The sequence below is a fragment of the Electrona antarctica genome, assembly GCF_951216825.1.
Source record: "Electrona antarctica genome assembly, chromosome: 10".
Classification (NCBI taxonomy): domain Eukaryota; kingdom Metazoa; phylum Chordata; class Actinopteri; order Myctophiformes; family Myctophidae; genus Electrona; species Electrona antarctica.
Window position 1 is genome coordinate 43,617,606 of NC_136791.1, and position 22,011 is coordinate 43,639,616.

The window sequence follows — 22,011 nt, forward strand, 5'->3', positions numbered from 1 at the left end:
ACACACACACACACACACACACACACACACACACACACACACACACACACACACACACACACACACACAATAATATTACTTATCAAGCAGTCCATCAGAGGAAATGGAGGACGAAAACGAAAACATAAATTTACTCTGAAGACAATTTATGACTGCTTTATGAACGTTTTGTTCCACTAAAACTTTGCTCACAGGAACACTAAAGCCCACAGTGACACCCTGCCAGTACATACCTATCTTTACTGCATAAGCAAAACATACAATCAAATAAACAAACAACAAAAAAACATGGCATACCCAAAATCCTTATGCACACATGCTTATCCTGAAGTTCAGCCATCCCTCTCTTGTACATACGATCGGTTCCTGTCTTCTTGGGAAGGAAATCTGGTCAGCATAAATCAGAGATTTGCAGCTGCGTTTTGTCTGACCTACAGTATATGGCACTCAACATTTGTGCCTGTTTTGAGCCGAGATGTTTTGAGCGTTGACATTATTGGCCTCGGTAGAAATTGATACTGCATAATTCAAGCGCAGATCAAATAGGTAAAATGGATCTTAACCCATTTAGGCCTGACGTCGAAATAAAAAAACGTTCGCTCTGAAAGAATATATATTCAAAGATTTGTGCCGCATTTTTACGATTTTTCAAAAATAGCAGACCTACAAGCTCATGAGCTTGTAGATCTGCTATTTTTCAATAGCTAAAGTATAACATAATGCTTAGTTAAAACACCAAAAGGGGTTCCCGTCCAGAATGTGTTATATTAGTGTGTTTGAGGCTGAAATCTGGAATCGTGTCAGTGAATATACAGTAGTAACATGATTCCAACCTCTGTGGCTGAAATCCAAGTAAACATCCATGTCTTCTGTGCAGTATGCAAGTTAAAAAAATGTAATTCCTTTTTGGATTATACAAAGAGTAGCAGTACCATAATAATTTTTATCTCAGGCCACGTCCACATAGAATCGCCTGAAGAAATGTGTGTTCACATGAAACCATGCACTGAAAACGCCACACAACCACTGAAAACGCCTGGAAGTGGCGCTGTAAAGCTGCCATAAAGCAGCATGCGCAAGGGCATACAACCAAGGCCCAAGTGAGGCTCTTCAACGTTGAAGCACTGGGCCCTAGTGGTAATAGGAGGGACTACAGGTGGACCCGTGGATTCATGACCGGGAAACCCGTGCAGCTGGGCTTTAACATCGAGCGCTCGGTTGCACTTCCGCATTTGACCACCAAAATGTGTTGGTCAAATGCGGAAGTAGACGTTCTGAGACGGTTCTTCCGGGTGCTTCAAAACGCCACTGAGCAGCTTCCACTGACATGAATACCGGGGGGGGGGGCATCATCGGTTCAGGAAAGACGTGTATTTGTTGTACACACGCAGACGCAAGGGTTGGGTCTTCAGGTTTGTTCACTCTGGGACCCGGTTTAACACAATCCGATCGTGAGGCCTGTGCCAGTCAAATGCGCGAAATACCAAAGTAGAAGAAGAGATCCTCTGCAACCAGGAAGTGCAGCCCCCCAGCTCACTATGTCCACACACACACAGTGTAGGCAGCGGAGGAAACGTAATGGAGGAGTTTTCGACCGTGCGATGTAAGAACAGAGAATAATAACCTTCCAAAAACTGGATTTTGGCTCATTTTGAGCAGAAAAAGGAGTAATAAGCGCGCACCCGCGTGCACGTCGGATCATATTATTACAGGGCCTGATTCACACCTACATCCCTTCCTGCACACTTAGATCAGCTAACACAGGGCATCTGTCTCCCCCTTCACTAAAACACCCTAGCCAACGGTCCAAGCATCCTGGACTCTTCTCCCTCCTGTCTCCCAAGCCGAGGAATGACCCCCCCCCCCCCCCCCCCCCCCAAGGCATATCACAGACAGAGCATTCAATAATCTTAACCTTTGTTGAGGGCTTTCAGTAGTCTTACAGTAGCGGGGCAGTTACATTTTACCTATTGTAGGGGGGAAAGATTAAGAGGCCTAGTAGACTCAACAATGTATATGTTTAAGTGGTTAAACACACAGTACAGGGGGGCTGAAACAACATGGAGTGCTGGGTAATGACAGTATCTCTCACCGCCACAGAGAGAGTAGCAGTAGTATTGTGTATCTGGCAGCCACAGGGTTGCGCCCAGTTGATGTCATGTTGTGTTGTGCTGCTGGAGACCCATGTGGGCTGCTAAACACAGGACAGCAGGATAAAATGACGCAATGGCTGTTGGAAAAAAAAAACCCTAACAAATCAAGAATACAACAAATATAACAATGACAGGGGACACTTTTTGATAATCACTCTGTATTTGTGAGATGACAACTTTTTATTAGCAAAGAAATTGCAATCAGTTTACAAGCCCACAGACTAAACGGGAACTCTGGAATAAATCTTGCAACCCAAGATTGAATTATTTTAGCCGCCTTTCCTCTCTCCCTCAGGAGGCCTTGCCTTTTGCCAGGCCAGTTGTAAAAAAGAATGTGTTCTTAAAACTAATTTACTGCCACTGACATCTTTGACGTCTATTTTCCCCAATGCCGCTCGCTGCAGTTGACGTCTTTTTAGGTTTTTATTGATTCCGAATGGTCCGAATTGCTGATATCCACCGTCTAGGGGGGAATCAATGAAATGATTCCCCCTTGTCCACTGCCATTATAACTGCAATCTTAAAATGCCCTTTTCTCTGAATTGTGGTTCAGATTGAGGTGTTTGAACAGAACATTGATGTTAGTGGCTCATTACTATATCGTTGCTACCTCGCGGTTACAATATTAACGCTTTGGATGGACATTATCTTTAGGCGATTTTGCTTCCGGTTCACTTTGGGATACATTTTGGGGTCTTCAAAATAAAATACCATCTGGAGCCAGGGAGACTACAGCCTGCCTGGTTAACCTCTTAGCCCAGGGGTTGGACGTGGTCCAATTCTTTCTGTATTGAAAATGCATGCATTTTCAGAGCATGTTTATGATCAATTAATCGATTGTGTTGCGGCAGAGGAAGTTCCTGTAAAAAAAAAAACTCCATGAACTTTTTGTTTTACATCTGATGGAGCCAGGACGCTACGCACAGGACTCAGGAGACAGACTGGTTCCAGTGCTGGGATGAAACACACTCAGCTCCCCATCCAGGGTCCCAGTCAGCAGCTACAAGAGAACAAACAGGAATAAGAAGGGCTTTTATTAAATACTTGAACCCTAAAGCACAAAGCAGATTAAAGATTTGTGTTCATCAAAAGGTTTACATATTAATTTATGCACCTTAACGTGAGAAGTCTTGTTTTTAAAATAGATCAGCTCAGACTCCTTATTAGACCAAGTAAGGTTGGAATAGTCTGTCTCACTGAGACATGGCTTGACCAATCTATCACAGATGCTGAAATTGAACATGACAATTTTACTGTAATTAGAAAAGACCGAAATAGGAATGGTGGGGGGGTATGTATTTTTATTAGATCCGATATAAGTTTTAATCTTAGAACAGACCTCAATGATGACCTCATTGAAGCAGTATGGGTCAACATTCTACTCCCTAAAACAAAGCCAATTTTATTGGGAGCGTGTTATAGACCCCCTGATCAAAGGGACTTTTATCACCGACTTGAAGACCTGTGTGCTAAGTGCACAGATTTTATTTCGGGGGAAGTAATCTTGACTGGAGATCTAAATTCTGACGTTTCCAACTCTATAAACAAGTAAGACATGCGAACGCGGGAAGCGAACGCAGCTCGTAAATTGCAATAACAATTTGAATAAATTACGTACTTTTTTTAGTGTGTGTATGTGTGCGTGCGTGTGTTTTTTTTATTTTTTTTAATTTAAAGTTTTTTCTTTTTACGTTTTTTTTTAAGTTAAGTTTTTTTTAGGTTAAGTTGTGTGTGTGTGTGTGTGTTTTGTGTGTGATACAGCTGCGCCCTCTGGTGGCGGGCCGGTGGTGTTACAGCGTGACACACATACAGACAGACAGACAGACACACAGACAGACAGTTTAGGCCACGTGAAGATCAGATATCTTAAGAATTATAATAGCGATGATATGTCAGGTCTGTTAGGTCAAATTGATTGGTCTCCTGTCTTTAAATGCACATCTGTAGATAAAGCGTGGTGCAGTTTTAAAACGGTATTTTTATCAGTGGACGACAAAATTTCCCGAGTTAAAGTAGTCCGCATGAAAGCACGAACAGACCCATGGATCAATGCTGAAATTTTAAAGGCTATAAAGATTAGGAATGACACTTTCACTAAGTTCAGGAAGACTGGAGACCAGCAGGCATTTAACGACTTTTAAAAACTTAGAAACAAGGTTAGGAGTTTAATAGAGAAAGAAAATAATGATTTTTTTAATGTCAATATATCAAGAAATAAGTCTAACCCGCAAAAACTATGGAAATGCCTGAATCTGACAGGCTATAGAAATAAACCAAATACAAAATCGCGAAACCTTAATATAAATATAGGAGGCTCACTTATAACTGATCGTCCTAATGTAGCTAGCAATCTCAACCACTATTTTACTATACTATAGCGGAAACATTAACAAATAAGTTGCCCAGCCTTCCAGGTTTATATGGAGCAAGTCATGTAGAGTCCTTCTATAACAAAAAGGAGTTCAGGCCGATGCTTTCTCTTTCAAAACAGTGACACAAGATAGAGTTCTAAAAAACCTCAGGGCCCTAAACCCCTCTAAAGCCACGTGACAGGACAATATCCCTGCCAAATTCTTAAAGGATGCAGCTGAAGTCATCACCCCATGCATCACCTTTATTATAAACCAGTCAATTAAACAGGGTTATTTTCCACAGGACTTCAAACAGGCAAGGGTAACCCCAATCTATAAAAAAGGTAGCAAACTGGATCCTGGGAACTACCGACCAGTGTCAATATTGAGCTCTATATCGAAGATCATAGAAAGAATCATTTATGATCAAATAAACTCCTATCTGACATCTCAGAACCTTATATTTGAGTTTCAATCAGGTTTCAGAAAATCCCACTCCACCGATACCTGTCTGCTATATTTGACAGATCAGATCAGGACTGAAATTGATGGGGGAAAGTATTGTGGCATGGTCATGATGGACCTCCAAAAGGCCTTTGACACAGTAAATTATAACATTTAAGCTTAAGGCTCTAGGGTTTGACAATATGTCACTACAATGGGTGCGCTCTTATTTAGGAAGCAGAGAACAAGTGGTGGACGTTAATGGCACAATATCTTCACCTCTTCCTCTAACAAGCGGAGTCCCCCAGGGGAGCATACTAGGTCCACTCTTCTTCTTAGTATACATAAATGATATGCAGTCAGCCTGTGGCTGCAATCTGTATCTTTTTGATGATGATGCTGCTCTTCTTGTCTCACACCAAGACAAATTGGAGGTAGAAAGAGTGCTGAGTTCAGAGATGCTCAAGATCAGTTCCTGGCTAGTAGACAATAGGCTGTCTCTACATCTCGGGAAAACAGAATCGATTCTCTTTGCATCTAGAGCAAAACTAAAGAAATCCCCAGAGTTCAAGGTCGTAGCTGGTAACTATGAAGTTTCGGCCAAGGAAGCAATCAAGTACCTTGGATGTATATTGGACAATAACATATCCGGAGAGAGTATGGCACAGGTGGTACAGGTCATAAATAAGGTTAACCAAAGAGTGAAATTCCTCGCTAGAACATCCTCATTCTTAAATAGAAATGCTCTGGAAATATTAGCAGGGGCTCTGGTCCAATGTCCAAATGTCCAATGATTATGCAAGTTCTTCATGGTACACAGGAACATGTGCAGCTTTGAAAAATAAACTCCAAACCTCACAAAATAAATGAATTAGTGTTATCCTAAAACTCCATCCCAGAACACATCTTCTCCCTATAGCCTCAATTGGCTCAGGGTAGACGAAAGAGTTTCATTAATAAAACTGTGCATGGTCCACAGGATACAAAGCAACATACACCCCGACATACCTTCATAACTATTTTTCTAAGGTTAGTAACGTTCACAATCATTTCACAAGACGTAGTACCACAGACCTTATATCTGTAAATTTCAGCAGCTGTATGGGGAAAACAATATTTTTTACACTCGGCAGCGGTAAGGTGGAATGAGATGTGGAACTAATCCTGCCACACTAATAGTCAGTGCAACACCCCATCCTTTGTCCGCCTTCTCCTCCCACAACACCAACAGCATGCCTGTCCACACATCAACCACTACTTTGCATCCATGCAACTGTCATATTTACAGTACAATACCCATTTATATGAAAAAACGCATTCTTGCGCAAGACCACCAGCCTACGTCAAAATCGTCACCACTTTGCCGAGTTACGCCAACTCCGTTCACTTCATGGGGCCAGTCCAATGGCGCATTGTAGTCTACAGCCTTCACAGTGACACACGCGTTACATGAACCACGCGACCGGGATGATTTTCGACCCCTCAATGTCCATTGTCCAACCTCGCTGCCTCTGCTCCACATCAGCTCATCCCAACTCAATTTACAATTTACAATTTAGGCATTTAGCAGACGCTCTTAATCCAGAGCGACTTACATTAAGCAATAACAAAAAGCATGGCATACATCACATGTATAAAAAGTAGTTATCATGAATCATGCGTAAACTAAGAACGTAACAGTGGAGTATCTATGTAAACTATACATACTATACTATATAATATATTATACATGTGTACTATAAAGTGCTATGACTACATAAAGTGCAATTCTAGAGCTGTCTACATAACAAGCTATAAGTCTGTTTAAAATACTATCTAAGTCTACATAATGTGCTATCTAAGGGGCTAGGCTAGGGCAAGTGCTACGGGCCATGGTGGAGTCTGAAGAGGTGGGTTTTCAGACTACGGCGGAAGATTGGGAGTGAGGCTGCAGTTCTGACTGCAATGGGAAGTGCATTCCATAGTTTTGGAGCCCCCTCCCCCTCTGGCTGCTATGCCGGACACAGGCGAACAATGCACCTCACCATCGACACCATGTCGTGTTGACTACTCTACACTAATAAGGACCCATGACGGCCACCGCCAGCAACAACCCGAAAAACACATCTCTCGCCTATCGCACGGCAAACGCCACACAACTGCGCTTGGTGAACGCAGCTAAAGCAGCTGTCACAACTTCACAGTACACTATGGAGGATTTTTGTATCGCATCGGACCGGGGGGACTTGAATTGACAAGTGCCGTGCGCGAGTGAGTGAGTGAGTGAGTGTGTGTGCGCGCGCGCAGTGCTCATACTATTTACCCAGGGTGTGCGTGTGTCTACGATGGCCAGCCAGCCACACACACACACACACACACCACCTCTCATCGCCACAAAACGCGGATGCGAAGTTCTTCCGCGCATTATTTATTTCCCACCACGGATTCAAAGTAACCATCAGTGACTGTGTGTGTGTGTGTGTGTGTGTGTGTGTGTGTGTGTGTGTGTGTGTTGTGCGCGCAACAACACATAATTTAAGATTTAAGATTGAGACATGGGTGTGATAAATGGGTGTTTAAAAGGGGGTCATCCCAATGTAAACATTGTCAATAAACATATCAACATATCAACAATGCACAACAAACATAAACATAGCAACAAATTGATGTCATTCGGAACTTGTGATGGGCGGTCTCAGATATTTTTTCAGAACTCCTGCACCCCCAGGTGTTCGTAGTAGTTTGGAAAGCCTGTCAGAAATTGAATATTTTTCTGATGTTGGAAAGAGTACGTATTGACCTTAAGCCTATCATCCCTATTTTTGGGGGAACTTTCACGAGTTGTGAGTTTGTAGATTGGCTGTTTTCGTCAAAGGACCCCAGTTTGAGGTCACACTTCACAGAACCCCAATCCACGCTATCAAATCCTCAGTGTTATTTTAATGCCCTCCCGGGTCCATTTGGTTCCATTAAGTGGTTGGCGAACTTGGCGTCCCTATTTTGACAAAAACAAATCCAACAAATTTCAAAAAGGGCTCAAGTAACTTCATGGATTCCATGAAAATCCCTGACTTCATATGGCCAGACTATGAGATCAAGTCATTGATGACAGTCATATTTGTGCATAGTTTCAGCTCAATCCAATGTCCAATGACTTCCTATAAAAAGTTAAATATTTCAAAAAGTATAAAACATGTGAATACGATATTCAGGGATTTACTTCCTTAGCCTACTGGCAGCAGATGCACAAGAAACTTGGCCCTGATTGGTCAAGTGGTTTGTATGAGCGCGCGCACACACACACACACACACACACACACACACACACACACACACACACACACACACACACACACACACACACACACACACACACACACACACACACACACACACACACACACACACACACACACACACACACACACACACACACACACACACACACACACACACACACACACCTAGGCCCATCCCATACAGCCACGTCGTAAAGAAAAACCAACACGCAATACGTCATGTTCAGCTCTGCCTCCGTCAAAAGGTCAGGGATTACGCCCAGGAACTTCATCAACCTTTGCTCTCGCTGTCAACACTTACACTATATTATAAGTGGAAGACAAGAGTTGCACAACACCACACATGCTTCCCTAAAAGAAATCCTGAACGGAAAGCATTAGAAAGGCCACAATGTCTTAAAATATTGCTAGTGGCAGCAAAAAAGGCAATAACCAAGAAGTGGCTGGATAGAAGCCCGCCTAAGAAAGGAGAGTGGACAGCCATTGTACGAAACATATACGAAATGGAGGAACTTACTTTCGCAGTTAGGATATGTACAGAAAAGTTTCACAGATACTGGTTGAAATGGATATTATACATGGGAATAGACATTTTGTAAAGGATCTGTATGAATGAATAAGAGGTGAACACTGTCATTATTCTGTCATTAATGATGTCATTATTGTATCTGTTGTGCTCAAATTTTTGTTTTATTTATTTTTTGTCCACTGTTTACCCTTTGTTTCGTATTTTATTTTATTTTTAGGATTCTCTGTTTTCCCTCTGTTTTCTTTTTCACCTTCCGTCATTGTTTTTCATAATCTTGTACATTGATTTAATTTAAACAACCAAAAAGAATGGAATGCCGATGTATGGTTATCATGAACCCTGTAACTGGGAGCGAACTGACTAAAACGGACTGAAACTGCTCAAAGAGGGTTCCCCTACCCACCTGGAACTGTATGACCCGTAACACAATGAAAGTTGATAATAATGAATGTAACAAATGACTTGTAACAATTACAAAATGTACTGTGATGCCCGATGTGACCCGAAAATTCTGAATAAAAACAAAGTTAAAAAAAAAAAAAAAAAAGAAAGGCCACAATGTGCTCCCCGGATAACATTCTGGATTTTCCACACCTGTCATATATCAGCAAAACCTGAAGATGGCTGGATTGAAACTGGTTATATAACTGGTTTTCTTTTAATGAGTAGCGGGACTTGGGGATTTCGCCAGCGGTAGTCATGGAAAGTCAAGAGTTCACAGATTGATAAGGCCCAATAAAAATGACCGCCACTAGCTCGTTTACATTCATGAAAATCAACAGCAAACACGTACGTGTGTGTGTGTGCGCGCGCACACACACACACACGCACACGCACACGCACACGCACACGCACACACACACACAAGTAATAACCTCTAGACTTGTGCGTTTCTCCTTGAGGAGTGGGAGCATTATGTCATGTGTTCCCATCAGGCAGTGCACCAGACCTGGGCCACGAAGGATGACCTCAACACTCAGGCAGCCAATCAGAAGCCATAGGAATGAGATTCCATCTGGATTTAAGATTGAGAAATGGGTGTGATAAATGGGTGTTTAAAAGGGGGTCATCCCTATGTTCCCCAGGTTCTATGTTCCCCACTTACCTTTAGGGTTTAGGGTTAGTCTTAGGTTTCTGGTTTAAGGACTTCAGTGTTTTGTACTATACAATTGTTATGTATAAGTACAGAACAAAGAATTTTGTTTGTTTTTGCCATCTTTGTTGAAGAGTCTGAGCAATTATGTTTTAGTTTATTTTATGCCAGTGTTAATTTTTAGTTGGCTAAAAGACTAGATAGTTTAAGTAGCCTAGGCAGGCCTAAAGTTCAATGGATTGTTCAAAGACTGAGCTTAAATCAGAATTTACTAAAAGTAACACTAAGACTAAGGCCCTTTCCCAATTCCCCCCTTCTCCATCGCCCTTAGCCCTTCCCCTTGCTGATGCGCGTTCACGTGAGGAGGAAGGGTTATCTCAATTCTCTTTGGAGCGAGGGGTAGGGGCAAGGGCGAGGGTTAGGATCCCCTTCAAACCAAGGGATATCGCGACCAGACTTCAAACGGAGGGACATGACACAGAGGGCGGAAGGCGGACAAGGTAAGACGCCTTTTCAGTCCTTTATTATGGAACTTATGGAAGAATATGATATTAACCAATATTATTTGAATGTGTTAACAATCTGCATCGCCAAAAATATCGCAATCTCTAGCAAAGGTTAACGTTACCTCACTTGAACTAACGATATGCTACGGCGTTGCATTCATACAACGTTACGGTAACGTTACCCATTAATTTCGCATCAGCGCTTTATTATTTTTTATTTACCGCCGGTGCCCCGGTGGAACAACTCGGATGCAAACTACTAGCTTAACTAGCAGGCATCAGTCCGACCCCCCCAGACCACGATATGTCAACATTCTGCAGTTTTGGAGCTCTTAAAAGCCGTGAAATATCCTACTGTACCTACATAACGCTGTCACTGCATAACGTTGGCTACTCGCTGCAGTTATAGCTGGTATGGTATTATCATGACCAATGTTATGCTAATCCCCACAAGTTGCAAAAGTTACATAACTAATTAGCAATGGTGTTGGTTTTTCCCCCCAGGCAAACCAGCTATGGAACAGTCTGCAAGCTGCTGTACAGCCTGTACATTGGATGGAGATGAATCACGATTGTCCTAAATGTTGTTGAATTTGAAACATTATCATTCATATTATTATTAGCATACCACGACTTCCATGATAGAAAATGACTCTGTTCTTAATGATATTAAAAACAATGAACACAGTGACCACAGCCCCTTCTTTCTATACTGTAAATTGTTTTTCCTTTTTCTAACCCTGTAGGCTATTATGATATATAACTGTACCCATTCTATACAAACTGTTAATACAATAATCAATGAATCAGGTACAACTGTTGAGCAGTGTGTCAGAATGAGCTATATCTAGCTGAATTACATTCTGGTGGGCTACCAAGATGAGACAAAATTACAATATATTTATTTCATCATAACCACAGCCATACATATTTACGTTCCATCTCTTCTCCCAAAATAGCCGATCTACAGCTTATAGCAGTGGTTTCCAAAGTGGGTTATGGGGACCCCCAGGGGTCCTTGAGAGACTTCCAGGGGGTCCCCAGCTAAATGATAGTTTGGAACCAAATGGACCCATAAGGGTCCATTTGTACACTCTCAGAGTTAATTAACATTGATTTTACAATATAAATTGGGGATCCCAGAGACAGAAATGCCATCAAATGGGGGTCCATGGACTAATGCATGTCACACTGGTGGTCCGTGACACTGCTAGATTCGTAAAAATATATGGGGTGCCTGGCATATCTCTTCAAATGGGGGTCTGCGGGCTAATTCGTGTCAATTTGGGGGTCCTTGACATGAAAAATTGTGGGGACCACTGGCCTGTAGTGAGCTTGCAGATCAGCTATTTTCTGAGAACAGGTTGTATATCAATATATCAATATCTACAAGGGACGTTCAATATTTAGGGACGTTCCAATTCCTAGGGTGATGATTTATCCCCCTACCCCTTGACACTCATTATGAAGGGACAAGGGGAAGGGCCAAGGGATAAGGGCTAGGGCCAAGGGCTGAGGGGTAGGGTTAAAAAATGAATTGGGAAAGAGCCTTAGTTGCTAAAATACTTTTAGTCTTACTAGAATTACTAAAATTACTAGGTTAGGTTTCTGGTTTAGGTTTAGGTTTATTCTAAGTGGGGAAAAAGGAACCTTTTTTGCATGGTGGGGAACATAGAATCTGGGGAACATAGAACCTGGGGAACATAGAACCTGGGGAACATACGTAGGTACGCTCCCTTTAAAAGGACGCATAACTCATGGTGTCTCAATGCACTGCAGATTAACAATAAGAGAAATGAAGGGCTCAACTCCCATCACAGACTCATAAGATACAGTATCATTGCATATATAAGGCTGTGTTGATGTGTTCAGACGGTCAGCCCAAATATGATTTCTGGCCTATCAGGATTGTTGATTTTCAGGTTTGATCTATCCTGGACAGCAAATACGATTCAAATCTGATTTCTAAAGATGTGTCATGTGTCTCAGTCTGGAGACTCGGACACTGAAGCCTGGTGTTACTCAAAAATAGCCCATGTACAAGCTCACAATGCATCACTTGTACATCAGATTTCTGCGGTGAGCAACATCGTTGAGCAACAGTGTATAAATTAAGCTTTACTCACTCCTATTTTGCGTCGTTACCACAGAAACCAAGATGGCCAATTTCTCAGAGATCGCCATTTTAATTTATGAATATTAAAATTTGTATCACGTGCAAATAACAGTGTAAATAAAATAAAAATGGTGCATTCATATAGCACTTTTATCCAAAGCACTGTACATAGATGTGCATTACACTAACCCATTCACATACACAACACATTCATACACTGATGGTGTAGGAAATCATGCAATGCACCAACCTGCACATCAGGAGCAATAGGGGTTGAGAGTCTTGCTCAAGGACACTTCGACACTAACTCTGGGGGAGCCCAGGATCGAACTGGGAACCTCACTAGGGGTGTCAAAAAAAATCGATTCGAATCGCGATTCCCGTTATGAACGATTCAAAATCGATTCATAATTTCCAAAAATCGACTACATGGTGTTTGTGATATGAAATTTAAGCTTACCCTAATCACAGTAAACATCATGTCTTCAGTCATTTTCAAGTTACTGTAGTCAGTACTAGTCAGTTCAGCACAGCTGTATTGTATTGTAGTATTGAATCGAGAATCATTTTGAATAGAGAATCATTTTGAATCTGGAAACAAAAATGCTTTAATCGTTTTTGGATTGAGAATCGAATCGTGACCCTTTCGAATCGAATCGTGGGACACCCAAAGATTCACAGCCCTAAAACTCACGGTTCCCATCCGGCTGTTCTGCCCCTGAACCACAGCAGCCCCCCACAGTCAGTCCTAAAGATCGGGTTCGAGAAACTGGATTTGCCTGCAGTGTGAGCAAAGCCTGGGACCCGAACAGGTCTGACTCTGCAACTTTGCCTACAACAGTCTAAAATCCTCCCCAGATTATTGTAGACATGTAGCAACATTGAAAAAGATGAAATGCGATTTAGAAAAACCGGAATCTTCACCACACTCGTAAAGTTCAGTGCCCTTCCATGACATACCTTCTATATAACAAGACATATTTATGGAACAAATGCCGAGCTCCATCGGGACAGAGACTCATGCAAACATGCTGGGAAAGGGAGTCACAGCGGCTGAGGTCTGGGGATGACTCAAAGCGCACGCCGGCTACATGGTGGTTGATTTAATCCCCCCTTGGTGGCCATCCCTGCAGCAGCCCCCGTTTCCCTAAACCACAGAGAGCTTTTCCAGCTGGGTATGGAACGCAAGCACCAGGGGAGTGACTTCAACCTGGCCTCCCCGACTTTCCAAAAAAACGTATATAAATATAAATATCTTTAATATCTGCAAGGTCCATTTTGGCGAAGCCTCCCACTTGACCAAATTATTTGACAGCTCGTTTTTGGCATCATCTGTAGTTGAACCCTCTTTCATCAAGCCACCCCATCTCAGGATTCAAATTCAAAAGTATCAAAAAGTAGTAGATCTACAAGCTCATCAGACGCGTTGCGTATTACGCTTGTGGATCTGCTACTTTGATGCTTTCGTGCGATGCTGTGGTATGATCACGTCGTAGGGCAATATTTACATAAAAACACAAACGTTAGAATGTTGAGATAAGAGGTTTCTGCCCGACAGCAACGATGAGCAGGCTAGGCTGTCTAGGACCTGCGCCTGGGCTGGTGAGATCCTTCAGGCTAGGCTGTCTAGGACCTGCGCCTGGGCTGGTGAGATCCTTCAGGCTAGGCTGTCTAGGACCTGCGCCTGGGCTGGTGAGATCCTTCAGGCTAGGCTGTCTAGGACCTGCGCCTGGGCTGGTGAGATCCTTCAGGCTAGGCTGTCTAGGACCTGCGCCTGGGCTGGTGAGATCCTTCAGGCTAGGCTGTCTAGGACCTGCGCCTGGGCTGGTGAGATCCTTCAAAGTTAGGAGGGTCAGAGTGCAGCTCCATTAGCCAAACACAGCTCTCTTTCGTTACTGCCACCTGAAGGCATTAGACTCCTCATCGCACACACATAGTCCCTCTTCCATAGCACAGTGCATATCTCTAGATCTCTGGTTCTCAAAGTGAGGTCTGGGGACTCCCAGGGGTCCTTGAGGGTGCTCCAGGTGGGGTCCCCAGCTAAATTGACCTATAGCTAAGCCCAGTGCCATAGAGTAAGATGACATTGAGGGGGCAGTAAACAGCCTGGTCACATGGTTCATGTACTCGCGCGAGCCCATAGACTCCAATGCATTCCGTAAACTTCCGGTTCTCTCCATTCAATAGAAGTCTATGTAGAAGATCAGCCACCATTGAACATGGCCCCGTGAAGTTGTCGTACTCTGTCTTACTCTATGGCTCTGGCTAATCCCCCCCCCTTAAACTGCTATGGTCCAATCACTGCTAAGCATAACATGGGTTAGACAAACCTCTCCACCAATAGTTTTCCTATATGATAAAACATTGTTTTAAAAAAAGAAATGTCACGCACATATTTTTCCAGTGCATATGGCAGGCCTTGTTGACGGATCTTGAAGAGATTTTGAAGGTCTGGTTCCAAAAATGAATTGAATGTGTGATATTTACATTGGAATGAATTGTTGATGTTTAGGAAACAAATGGAACAAAAACAGTTCAAACACACATTTTTGGGTCTAAAACTGACGATCTACACTTTCTACAGTATAAACTCACTTGTGAGATTGTAGAAATGCGATTTTCAATTTTGTTTTGACAAAATTATGTTGATAAATCTTCTCTTATGGGGGTTCCAGGCACAAAATGACAAATTTGGTTCTGTGGACAAATACTTTTGATGAAGGAAACACTCAAGTAGGCCTATACCACTGCTCTAGTCTAGATCACTCTTTCCCAAACAGGCGGCAAGGTGGGAAAACTATAACTAAAAAAACTATACAAAATATATTGCCAATTTCGTCAACACACACGTGGTGGGCTTACATCGGCTATTTTCTGTGCTCGACTCAGGCACGTACAGTATAAATCAGTCATTCTACTTGGCTGTGCACCGTGTCTCATTTCCGAAAATAGCAGATCTACAAGCTCACAGCTCATTGTAAGCTCATAGATCGGCTTTCCTGATGCAGCTCCACGAGCACCTAAGTATGTATAAGTACAGCATTAGTACTGTAGTGTTCAGATAGTACTCAGATAGTTTTTTTTAGTAAATAAGTAAGTAAGTAGATCTGCTATTTTGGAGACGTTTGTGTTATGTGATGTATGATCAAGTAGGGCATTCATTTACGAAAAAGCACGATAAGTTAAAATATGGAGATAAGAGGATTCTGCCCGACAGCAACAAAATACTTAATTCAAGTAAAAGGATCCCTTTAAGTACGTACAGTACTTGAGTACATGTACTTCGTTATCGTTCCTTTCCACCACTGCTCCAGTGCTCTGACAAACACACGCTTGTGACTCAGTGTGTTTGACATCCAGTGTTTGAGGGGTTCATTTGGTCATGCCAGACATTCATTTAACAATCCACCAGCTATTGATATAGTTGCCGTTCCTCCCCATGCATTCCTTGCATGTTATTCACTTCTGGTAAATCGTTTTATTTTGGCACAGTACAGCATCTTTTGTCTTCTCCAAAGACGTAATCAAAGAGAGAAATAAATAAATTAATGAATACAAATAAAGATTGTTAAAATATCCTTTCTTTTCTTTGTTTGTGTAGCTTTGCTGTTCATTTTGTTTTGTACAAAAAAAAGCAACGTAAATCAGAATTAGAACTTGACCAGACAGCCACTTAATGTTACATAAGTTCCATATAAGTTATTGTCAGTCTCGCTGGCTCAACGCTATGGAAAAAAGTATCACAAATCAACAGTTCAAAGGGTGGAAGGACGGCAACAATTAAGTTTGCAATGTGGGTTGGATTTCCAGCGCTGAACACTTGGATGAGTTGTGGATGAGTTGTGGACATTGTGGATGATAGAGAACGTTGGCCAGGACACCACTGGTATGAACACAAGTAGACAGACAGACACTCAGACAGACAGACAGAACAGAACAGAACAGAACAGAACAGAACAGACCAGAACAGACAGAACAGACAGAGACAGGGCTTTGAAGGTCTTAAAGATAAAGAAGGTCTTGGGGAGATAAAGAACGCACTCCGGCGAAAACAGCTAATCTACAACCTCACAACATCACTGGTTGCAAAAGCCATGGATTTTCTCAAACCAGAGCTCAGAATTGGGCACATTTTGGACGCAAATATGCACCTACAACTTCATCTGTGCGACTCACAAAATACATTTGGGAGTATCTGTGCGACTGTTTCTGTGGTGCATAAACTGGGGGCCTTCATACTTACACTAATAAGTGTAAATGTTGCGGTCCTTGCCATGAACATATTTCCCTACCATGCATTTGTACGAATACTTTCATGTTATAGTGCTAAAAAAACACACGTATATATTATACAAGTTAAAATGAACGGCAATTAAAGATATTTATGGGGGGGGCAATATCTCACAACGGGTAAGGACTAGTGTTTATAAATGATGAGCATACTTAACCCATTTAGGCCTGACGTCGAAATAAAAAAAAACGTTCGCTCTGAAAGAATATATATATATTCAAAGATTTGTGCCGCATTTTTACGATTTTTATAACATAATGCTTAGTTAAAACACCAAAAGGGGTTCCCGCCCAAAATGGGTTAAAGGCGTAGTGAAATGAAAAATACTTTTCACACTTTTAGACCATATCCGTGGTCATCATATGGGCATACCTAACAATGGATGCCAAAAAAAAGGGCAAATTCTCATTTCTGTGTGTTTTTATATCAAAAGTCCATACAAATATTTTTTTAATTACTTCCTGAAAACGAAAACGTGCTGCGTGATGACGTGTCGAGATACACATCAATAAAAATGAAGCTCGCCAGTTTGATTCCTATGCTTCGTTCTCCTCCTCCACAGCTGGTTTTGATTAAAGAACTACTCCGTTTTTAATCTCATTCAAGATGACATCCAGACAGTGTATTACTTGTTTTAAACTTAATCATCACACTAAAATATGTATATAGGTTGTGTATAGGTTAGAAATAATCCGCTGGCTTTTTCCCCATGTCTCTCTGTCACTTTGTTTACAAACGAAATTCACGTGCAGGAAGTCACAGACTTTGAGACCCCATAGCCTGGAGGGATGCAACGCTCAGATTTGTTCAGAAACTTCAGAACCAGCGTTTCAAGCTGAAACTTCAAAATAAAATGTCCACCATTTCCGTTTCCCTACACCTTAAATTATACATTAATGATGCTATTTTCTAAATACATCGAGGAAAAACATAGACCACAAGGGGAGGTAAATGTAATTTTCCCATCTCATTTGTACCTACCTATAGTGTTTGTATTTGTTGATGACATGTATTATTGTCCCCATGACCTTTTTTGTATTATCCTTTTAGCCTTAATGTTTTCACTGTACACGTGCCGTTTACATTTATGACTACTCAAGCATTCATTCAATCATTCTAGTATGTATAGTTACACACGTCATGGACTATACCACAGTGAATAAATCTAGTATAGTTACACAAGCAATACATTTTTGCCTTATAGAGCACATTGTCAAAAAGATCAGCACTGGCTAACATCGATTCTGTCACGATAAGTCTAGTTGAAATGAAATTCAAAGTGGAAACTTTGCCATTTTCTTCCCATGCGTCTATCTTAAGACTCCCTGTCTGGCCATCCATTTGCCCCGCAGGCAGCCTCTGACAGACTCTATAGCTAGACCCCATTTATAAAGGCCCTAGACAGAACCATCTGGGTGAATGGAAGGAGAGAAAAAAAAGACAGTGGAATGCAGATATGATCAGACTCACAGCATTCCACGTGCCTTCTCCAGGAGGTGTGCTTGGAATGCCCCTTGGAAAACTCTGGAGGGCAAAACAAATAGGGAATGCTTATCATGGTTGACACATACATAGGATGCATTCGGCATAGACTTTAAGCAATTGCCATTAACCTACGACCTGTCCTACGTGAACCCTAGGGCCGCTATTGTGGGTGTGAACGTTCTGCAAAAATGGACGATCTACAAGCTCACTATGCGCCGCAACACAGCACATTGTCTATTTTCGGCTGAGATATTAGGTGTAGAGAGAAAAATCACACCCATGTGAAGTGAGGGGCGCTCTTATCATCGTACATCATCATGACGTATAATGGACACTATGCCGATTTGCTCAGACACCGACGTAAAATCCACCATTCATTGTCAATGGGAATTGAATGTTTGTGTAGGACGGAAATCTAGATGCAACCTAGTATAGAGCCCTGAGGGACTCCGCTCAACAAAGTATAATTATAGAGTTCAAGTGGTTACAGTTCACATACAATAACACAGAACAGACTATAGCCGATCTATTATGATTTTACGAATACCCCAAAATAGCAATATTAAGGCATCAATATATAACTACGCAGAACTCATGGTTAATAAGTAATAAACTCCTTAATACTATCAAGGAGTCTGAACGTATATGAAGTATACGGTGCACACACTGCTGTACAATGAAACACTGTAGTCACTCAAGGTGAACACCCTGCGAGGTACTGTAATACGACACCACGATGAACTAACGTACTGTAATACGACACCACGATGAACTAACCACCAAGTGAACTGAGAGACTGCTGTCTTCTCTGCGTGAAACTCCTTGACACTTGAAACCAGTGCCGGTGAGTTTGCAGTTGGGTCCCAACCCTTTACGCCACCACTTCCTGTTGCTTGCCAAGCTCTGTCATGTTGCAGACAGGCCGCTAGAGTTTGTCCCAGCTCAGTCTGTGTCTCACTCCCATGTGAGATTCTGGAACAGGAAACAGAGCCCCAGCTCTGTATTTGCTGTCTGGCCCCAACAGGGGAAAAACATTGTCTGCCCACTGGGATCAGCCAAAGGGGGGGGTGGGGGGAGATCAAATAATGAAAAAAGAGGCGATGATTGACGTGTGCCAAGAACATTGTTAAATGACAAATAGTTACCAATGAAACGATGCAGAAGATGGGGGCTGATGGTACAACGGCTGCGTTTTTTTTCTCCCGCCTGCAAATAGGTTGGATTTGATGATACACACACACACACGTCACACACAGACACTTGGGAGCTAGAGTAGCACTGAAATCGAAAGCCATTGGGATGATTCACTCTTTATGGGCCATAGTCAGAGAGTTGTGACTTCTGCAGACAGCTGCCGGTGTCAGGGAACGGTCACACTCCTGCACTAACTTCAACACATCAATCGCAAATGTACTTGAGGGAAAGTGTCAGGATATCTCTGTCTCTCTCTCTCTCTCTCTCTCTCCCCCCGATAATTGCTGACAGTTATAAGAAATGCCTTTATTTTTTTGGACAAGCCTTTGTAGTTTTGTATTAGCTAGAACTTTCTTTCCTTCAGAAATTCTGAATCAATAGGCTGAATGGATTGTATGCAGGCCATTGCATTTTTTGTGATTTTTACTAAATATGCACAATAATTGTGACTTGTAGTGGAGCAGGAGGGACTAGAAGGCCAAGAGACCAGCGATATATGGTGCACAGGTCACGAGCTGCACTTGAAACGATTTGGAAACCCCATGCTGACGTTTAAAACACAGTGGGAGAATGTACACCTGGTTTGGGGATCATTTGAAGCAATCTTAAGTTTCATTTGATGCTTGCAGCTCATAAAAGTAGAAGACACTATATCGTACCATCTTGCAGTTTCAGTGATAACCGTTTCATTACGTTTAGAATAAACTGAAAAGAAATACAAACAGGGCAGAGCATTCATATGAGCTGATAATGTGTTTATAATTTGCCTTCCAGACATACAAAGCAATGCCCTGCGCATTATCCTTCATGGAACCAAGAGCAATGCAGAGAAAGAATGTCAACCAAATGAAGGAAAATGCTCATCACATGAGACAATTTAAATTGCATTAACCGAACCCCGGGCCACTCACCCTGAAATGCATTAGTCTTCTGTCAATGCGATCCAGAGAGTTCCCAGTGAGGTCACGTTTGGCACACACTACTGATACGTGTAGCCGGTGTGATGTACAGCAATATAGTGGGGGCTATCAACACCTTGGGCTGACACACTGATGTGGGCTAATCCAAAACGGAGCATGGCTCCCAGGCTTTTCCTCCTCAAGTCTGACCCACTAACCCGTTTCACTGCACTCAATGTTGATATGCCGCTGGCTCCAGCTTCTCCCTCTCCTTTTACTGGTGGACATAAAGGAGTTACGGTTTAATTTAATAGCCCTGAAAGACCCTAAGAAGAAGCCAAAGAGCGGGGATGATTTTCATCAGTGGTTTTCAAAGTGGGGCCTGGTGACCCCCAGGGGTCCCTGAGGGGGTCTCCAGCCACATGAGGAGTAGTTTATTGTCACTATAATTCTATTCACTTGAAATGATTACAATAAAAAAACTAAAAGAAAAGGACTATTCTAACAATGTGTCTTTTTCATGAAGAATTGTGGCATTTTGATCAAACAAAACATATTGTCATACCAGTGTCCCTAGGACAGAATAATGAGAAATGGAATTCCATGGCTTAAAGAAAGTTCATTTGGGGATCTGTGAGATGAAAACGTTGGGAAACCTTTGTATTAGGATGACAACATAGTACCGTCACAGCCAACCTGCTCTCTGACTCAATTCTACAAAGATTCTGTGAAATGGAACATATTTATCTGCCAAAACATGAGGGTAAGGTAAGGCATGGCTGCATGGAACCACCATCACCATTAAGTGTGAAAGCACTTTCACAACAATTTGCAAGTTCACTTTTATGGTAGCAGATTTAGATTGCACACAGGGGGGATCGTAAAAGTTAGGTATGTGAAACCCAACAAGATTTTACAAGTTACCAAAGTGGCGTGACAATAAAAGCTGGGATCTCTCATTACTGCACAAAGTAGAGTATGGCTTAAAAGTCCTTGCAGGTAGATGGGCTGCTTTGATGGCCTTCAAAGTAGTGTTGGAGTAGAGAATTTGAACAGCATTATCTACCTTTCTGAGGAGTATGGGTCCATTTGGGTACATCTAACGCTCTCTGAATTAAATGTACTGTGTTCTGATACTGAATAACAGTGAGTCTGCCACTGGAAATGTGACTTTGTAAAGTAAGATGACAAAAGAGCTGAGATAAGAGTAAGACTTAATCTCAACAACATTTCTCCTACACTCATTTTGAGGACAAAACACAGGCGCAGGCGATACATGGAACCGTATTACAACTGCGATATCTCATGACCCTCGTTTGAGTCACACTGCATCGTATCTATGCTTCTTGATCTTGTAATCTCTCCATTATTTACATGTCTGTTTGTTGGCCACACACGAGAGAAGCTAAATACAGGCGCTTCAGCCAGACATTTGATCAACAGAATCGAAGTTAATCAGAAGCAGGCTCCCGAGGCTCGGCCAAACCCTCAGCGGATCAGCACAGGACAACAGGATAGCCTGAACTGAAGCGGAAGATGGAGATGGCTAAATGGAACTGTAGTTCCATTTATCTGTGTTTGACCTGAAATGTTTGACCTGAAATGTAGCATGACATGGCGTGGTATTCATACACTATTACTTAATATACTCTCATGTAAACAATGAACTTAT

General features: G+C 42.1%; 1 protein-coding gene across 4 annotated transcripts in view; it reads right to left on the bottom strand.

Annotated features, from left to right (window-relative positions):
- Positions 1-2,304: 2,304 nt before the first annotated feature.
- wdr27 (WD repeat domain 27) overlaps positions 2,305-22,011 on the bottom strand; it is a 101,923-nt gene continuing 82,216 nt past the window's right edge. For all 4 annotated transcript variants that reach the window (XM_079512445.1, XM_079512442.1, XM_079512444.1 and 1 more), the window contains one exon: positions 2,305-3,153. Coding sequence is in view for 3 of the 4 variants with exons in the window: in XM_079512442.1 (XP_079368568.1) it covers positions 3,070-3,153 (84 nt within the window). In the remaining variant the exon portion in view is untranslated. The remainder of the gene's footprint in view (positions 3,154-22,011) is intronic.